The sequence below is a fragment of the Brugia malayi genome (assembly GCF_000002995.4).
Source record: "Brugia malayi strain FR3 genome assembly, contig: Bm_v4_ChrX_scaffold_001, whole genome shotgun sequence".
NCBI lineage: Eukaryota > Metazoa > Nematoda > Chromadorea > Rhabditida > Onchocercidae > Brugia > Brugia malayi.
In genome coordinates, this window is record NW_025062479.1 from 15,267,260 (window position 1) to 15,274,523 (window position 7,264).

Genomic DNA, 7,264 nt, shown 5'->3' on the forward strand with positions numbered 1-7,264 from the left:
GTTTTGTATTCTTTGAATATGGAGATGCATGCAGTAGTGATAGTGCATTATGCGTGAATTACTGCCGAAATTTCTGAATTAATGCAATTTACTTTTCCATTTCAATTTTCTTTCTAATTAGTATAAAAATATTACCTTGATTTATTAATGATATAAGTTAAGCAGATTATCTTCTCCTTATCAGTTATTTCTTATCATAATACAGCAGTTAGTTAGCCAGATAGTGATGGATGTTGTTACTGTGAGATCCTAATTTCAAATGATTTAATTTTGATGCATGGATGATTTAGTTTAAATGGATTGCTTTCTTTTTCACTCGTCATCTAATCTCTTATCATAACATTGTAAGTGATAAGCATTATAATGATCAAATAGGAGAAAAATCAAAGTTTGATAATTTTAAATTGTTGAATAATATACAAAATAAATATTTGAAGTAAATTAAATGAAAAATGAAAATGAGATAATAAGAGCCCTCTTTAGTAATAAAATGAAAGGAAAGATGGAAAATAAAAGATGAAATGTGATGAGAGAAAAAACAATTTAGGAGGAACATTTTTTGTAATAATAATTTATAACATTTTCCTAATTAATATTCTCCATTCAATTTATGCAAATATTTTTTTTTTTTTTTTAAATATCTATACATATATTTATGAAACAAAGAAAGAAACAGAAAGTATTAGCAAAAATAATAGTAATTGATAATATTAATAATTAATTATTTTTAAATTATAAAACCGAACTGAATTGCTATATTCTTATATTTATTTTCTCCTAAGCATTAAAAACCTGATTGGATTTTTTTTTTCATTTCAAATATCCATATGATCGCTTAATTTTGTTTGATAAATGTTTAGAAAAGTATATTTTTTATGAAAACAATAACAAAATTTGCCGTTATAATTCAATTTAAAAGTATTACAAATATATATTTATATGCATATATGTAATTATTTTTAATTTAGAATTAAGTCAACAAGAAACACCAATTCTTTTTTAAAATCAATTTGAAATAATTTTATTCGTTATTTGAAATAACTGAAATATTAATTAAATGAGAAAAAAAGAAGAGTAAAAAGTAAGTCATTTCATTTCTATAATGTTACGGAGTGAATATTCCTCCTTGTCTTTTTTTTCACTTCATTTCTTTCTCTCTCTCTCTCTCTACATATATATATATATATATATATTCCATTCATAATTAGTTTTATCGTATTTTTTCATAAATTTTTAAAATACGTATCCAAGAAAAAAAAACAAATTCAGTAGGCTAAAAAAAAGGAAAAGAAGAAATCAACAGAATGTGTATTAGCAACAAAAAACAAATAGTAAAAATTGATTTAATTTTTCGTTAATAATACAATTATAGTCAGTAATGAAATGAAATGAAAATTTAATGATTTAATGTTTTAAGGAATCATTTGTGATAAGAGAAAACAATATCCATTCAAGGTATTTTCGAAAATTTCGTTTGAATGTTACAGGTAGGATAAAAACGAATACATACGAACTGAATTTTTTTATTGATCCAAAACAGTAAGCAGTAATTATTGATCTGCTAATAAACAACAAGCAATAAAATTAATGTAGCAACATGGAATAAATTAAGTGATGGATAAATCAAATCATGAAAAAAAAAAAAAAAAAAAATTAAAACTAATAAATGGTAAATTTACGAGAAAAAGGAAAGAAAAGAAAATTATTTCCATTATAGTTACCAGTTCATTTAATGTAATTCAGATTCGTCACGCCACATACGCTGATAAAAAAGTGAAAAGTGAAAAATAAATGTCTAATGAATAAATCATTATTATAATTATGAGTCATTTAAATAATTTTAGAAAGTTATCAAAACTTCAAAAAAATATTCAATTTTCATTTAAAGTCTTGAAAAGTAATCAGAAATACATATTATTCGAAAAAATCACAGTTTAATTTTAAAATTCATTTTGGTTCGCATATCTATCGAAATAAATTCAAACTGTAAAAGCAAAGCATATATGGCAAATATTAAATTACAAATAAATAACAATGAATAATACTATCTGATTTCAAAAATTTAAATTCATTTTTATTCTTAAATATTTGGGAAACTAATAAAATTCAAATAAATTAAAATTTTTGATTTTATCAAAATCTGAAATGTCTATCAATCGATCAAACAAATAGTTTCATAAATAAGTGCATATTTCCGCGCTGTAACTAACTAATTTCAATTAACATATATCTATTTATCAGCGCTATCTTTCTATCAATATTATCTTATTAATAGTATCAAAGTAGTAGACATTAAGTTTGTGTAAATGTTACACATATTATGATATCAAAGAGAGAGAGAGGGGGAGAGACTAAGGGGAAGGAAAAGGAAGAGAAAAAAACGAAGAATGAATGGAAGTAATGTATTCATTCCTTTATTTTTATTTATTCCTCCTAATAATAAATTACTATTATTGTTTTATTATTACCACAACAATAGTAATGTTACAGTAGCAATGATGAAATAAACAAGAAAAATTAATTTTTCAAAATTTTTTAAAAAGTAAAAATGCTATAAGCAGAAAAAGTTACAGTAATTGAAGCAATCGAACTGAACCAATCAGTTGATCAAAAAAGAAAAAAAAATCACTTTTTTTTCTTCAAAATATTTTATGTAACAATGATAAAGCTATCCGCAAATAGCTACTGTTTCACTTTCTATAGCAAATGCATATTTTCTACATAAAAAGAAAAAAAACATGTGAAAGTGATTGGGAAAAATGAAATAATGAGAAAATGAAATGAAATGAGAAGAAAAGAAAGTCATATGAAATTGAATTAAAATTATCAATCGATAAATTTTAATTAGGAAAAGGTAGGTATACATACAAATTTATTATTGCAATCTGTCAGTCAATCAATCCATCAACTAATCAGTCAGTCATTTGAGTTTACATACTTGTCTAATAATAATATAATAATCAAATGAAGGAAAAAAAATCAGTTAATTAATTTCTAATAATATGTTTTAAATATGTAAACCAGAAGGAAAAGGTAAATAGATATACATACATATTATTATTTGCCTCATACTAATGCCCTTGACGACGAGAACGACGGTGATACGATGGTGCATTTGAAAATCAATAATGTTCAGCAAAACTTTTCATCAATGCAAACAGCAAATACGTAAATAAATGTATATACATACATACATACATACATACACACATATATATCAATTCCATAAAAGTTTTAAGTGTGTGGGAAGATAAATGAATGGTGCATTCAATTTTAAAAAATGATATACAAAGAGGAAATTAGATGAAAATAAATTTCATTGATAGGAAAATGTTGAAAATCAAAAAATTAAATAAATAAAATCATAGACTTTGATCTTATCATAAATACATCGTTCAAAGACACTTTCAAAATAAAACAAACAATCATTTGTTTATTATTATTATTATTATTATATAGGAAGTAAGATAAAATTATTATACTTTACCTTTTACTCATCCAAAAATTACTCAGCAATTAATTACATCTTTTTTCGATAGCATTAAACAGTCGTTTTCTTTACCATTACAGCCACGAAATAACTATTACATTTATGATTTCACTCTATGGATTATGTGAAAGGAAATAAATAAGAAATGATAATTATACATTTCTACAAAAAGATCGATTAATACATTCAAAAAAATATAAGGTTATAAATATAAAAAAGTTAAAAAATAAAAATATAAAGTAATCGTATTCTTCTTTTTTAATATAAGAATTAAAAAATTAATGCTAATTTCTGATATAAAATAAGCAGAATAATATGCGAAGTTTAATGAAGTTTCCAAAAGATAATCTTTATATGAATACTTGTTTGAAATTTTCAAGAGTTTTTAAAAATTTTGAAATTACTTTCTAAAACAAAAATTTGCCATATTTTTTCTCATCAAACTAGATATTTGTAAAAACAATAACAACTATGTATCATTACGCATAATTTGTTTGATAATGAAAATAAGAACAAAGCAAAAATACAAATTTCATACACACGTGGAAAACACGTATGTGTAAATCACAAATTGTAAATATTTTAAATTATAATTCGATAAATAATTTCAAATAAATATTATCATTTTGCTTTATAATTGCATAAATGAAAATAAGCAAAACAAGATTAACGTATTTAACGTACTACGTGAAATAATTTTGTACGCATAAATAAAATGATTTGGAAATATTATAGATTATAATTTGCTAAAATATTTGAAAGGAATGATTTTAGTGAAATATAAAAAAGTTTTGCTGCTATTATGACATTAGAAACAACTTCCTCATTTCATTGTTGCACTAAGCATTGATCATTATTAACATAACTTTATTCTCTTTTCTTTTCTCTCTCTCTCTCTCCATCTATCTCGTCCTCTCCCTCTCTCTTTTTCTCTCCGTTTTTTCCACTTTGTTCTTATATTTTAAAATTCATTCAACGTCATAGTTTGTTCAGTTTGAATGATTCAATTCAGTTTTTGAATGAAATTTTGAGCAACCTATCTTCTCATTACTCTCAAAACTTCCATTTGTCTCTTCCTTTCTTCTCGTCCTCCTCCCTCCCCCCACAAAAAAAAAAAAATGATTAATTTAAATTTCAAAATATGATTTATGCTACCATGCCACTATGAAATAATTTCTCTCCCACTTTCTCCCCTCTTTCTTTTGTGCTTTTAAATTTATTAATATAATCATCATACGTAGCAAGAATCAATGCACACAATTAAATTTAGATTTATAATTAAATTAAATATCTTTTTGAGTAACTATAAGCAATTGTAAGTTTAAGAATTGAGATTTATTTCAACATAATTCTAATTAATAATCGAAATTATAAAAATGAAGTGTTAAAATAATATTACTGAAAAAAAAAAAAAAAAGAAAAAGAAAAACGGGAAAACAATGAGGAATATTCAAGGGAAAACCGATATTCATTGGAAAATTACCTTAAAGTTTGTTTCGCATTTCAGAAAAAAAAATTAGAAAATTTTAAAACATTTGAAATAAAAATTAGGAGTAAAATAGAAGTAAAGTCATTTTGCTTTGCAACCATCATAAGAACAGTCAAAAAGGAAAAGAAAAAAAAACTAAGATATTCTCATTTTGTTGAAATTTATGATTTTTTTTGCTTCAATTTTAAATTATTCATTTTTCTAGGATAATTGAAATTTAAAGCCTTTTTTCTTTACAGTAAATTCTAATATCTAATATATATATATATATATATATATATATATATATATATATATATATATATATATTATCAATTAGAAACTTTGAAAAAAATATATTAATTAGAAAATTAAAGAAAAAAAATACATCAACACTTTGCATGCATAATTTGGGTAAATAAAATAAGCTAAAAATTAGCCAAAACGTTTGTTTTTTTTCTTTTCTAATCTCATTCTAATAACAATATAAAAATTAGCCTACTTGTCACATTCTAGTAATTCGATAAGTAAACAAACTTACCATTACTTGTATTATGGGATTGCTGGTGCTGCATCAGTAATGCCGCAACCATCCGTGAGGATTCAATCTTTCTTTTCACTTGTTGTTGTTGTCGTCGCACTTCTTGTTGTTGCAACTGCTGTTGTCGCAACTGTTGTTGATGCAGTTGCTCCTGCTGCTGCAGTTGTTTCTGTTGCAGTTGTTGTTGTTGTCGTAGTTCTTGTTGCAATTGTTGTTGTTGTTTACGAAAAGCAGTTCGTTGAATGCACAACAATAAGCTTTCCTCTGCGAACAAATTATTTGACCCGGTAACACTAATAATTTTACCACGATAATGCTTAATTGATCGCCTGCAATTATTTTCCAATGAACATATTATTTCACTATAAATTATTTTATTTTAAAATATAACAAGGCAATATTAAAGTAAAATGAAATTAAATTTGTTTCATAAATTACAAACAAACTGAAATGCAATAAATTGTAAATAGAATTCGTAAGCAAAATTTTTTAACTTCCAAAAGACGAAGAAAAAGAGAAAAGGAGAGAGGAAAATAATGAATTTTACCAATTTGTTCCTTTTAAAACAAAAGGATAAATAAATGAATGAATAAATAGACCGAATGTATAAACATATATAAATAAATGAATAAAAAACAAAGTGAAAAGCAAATTTACATTTTAATGTAAATTTCCACCAATTTTGAAAATTTAATGTAATACAAAAAAAAAATTCATAACATTTACAAACCTTTGTCTTACATAACTTATTTTCATTTGTAGTATTTATAGTATATTTCGAGTATTTAAGTATATTTACTGTATTGGCTAATGAAAGAAATTTATGTTAATTATTATCATTTAAAATAATCGTTATTTAGTATGAATTATTGAATGCCGCCGTAATAATGCACAAAGCATACTCTTATATAATAATTAATTTATAATTTTACTAAAATATGCTTTTTTTTCAATTAGTAGTAGCTGAACATTAACACTAATTTGATCGAATTCAATTACAAAACATACTTTTAATCGTAATTAAATTGGTGTAATACTAAAAAAAATGTTACTATAAATCAGTTCAAATAACTCAGAAAACGAATTTAATTTTTCTTTCTTTTAAAGAAGCGAGTTTTAGACAAAAAGTTTGCAAAAAAAAGAGAGAATTTTTTTTTTTTTGTTTTGTTTAAAAAGGAAAAGAATATTTTACAACTAAGGAAAATATTCATTTCTGAATTTTTTTAAATTAAAAAAAAATAATTTAAAAATAAACAATTTTTTTTCACCTTGTTTCTCTTTTATCCTTTTCGCCTTACCATTACCACTGCTTCATTTCATAATTATTTCAGTTATTTTTAAATTTTCTTAATTTTTCTAACTAAATCTTAACTAATCACACAATCAGTTTGCTCTTCATCATTCACTCTCTCATTCTCCTCTAATTTATCAATGAATCATTGAAAATAATATCAAATAAATAGAAAAAGAATGAAAAATGAAAAAAAAGGAAAAAAAAAAAACAAACGAATTAAAATTTTTTAGATGTGAATGAAAGATTTATTATAGAAAATTAGGACAAAACCTTTTTTTTTTGTTTGTAATTGAGAAAAGAATTTAAATTCTGAAAGAAAAAAAGAGAAAAGCAGTGATTGTCATCGCAATTGTCGCATATATTCCCAAACTATCCTTATATATACGAGTCTCTGCGTATGTTTGTGTTTATGCATGCATTAAATGATATTTGCATTTGTATTTATGTTTTTTTAATTTTTAAAAATTTCGC

At 23.4% G+C, this 7,264-nt stretch overlaps 1 protein-coding gene across 1 annotated transcript in view; it reads right to left on the reverse strand.

The window, feature by feature from the left end:
- Bma-eat-17 overlaps window positions 1-5,551 on the reverse strand; it is a gene marked incomplete at both ends in the record, with an annotated part of 30,043 nt that extends 24,492 nt beyond the window's left edge. Inside the window, one exon of the mRNA XM_043074958.1 lies at window positions 5,500-5,551. Coding sequence (XP_042930892.1) covers window positions 5,500-5,551 — 52 coding nt within the window. The remainder of the gene's footprint in view (window positions 1-5,499) is intronic.
- Between the last annotated feature and the right edge of the window lie 1,713 nt (window positions 5,552-7,264).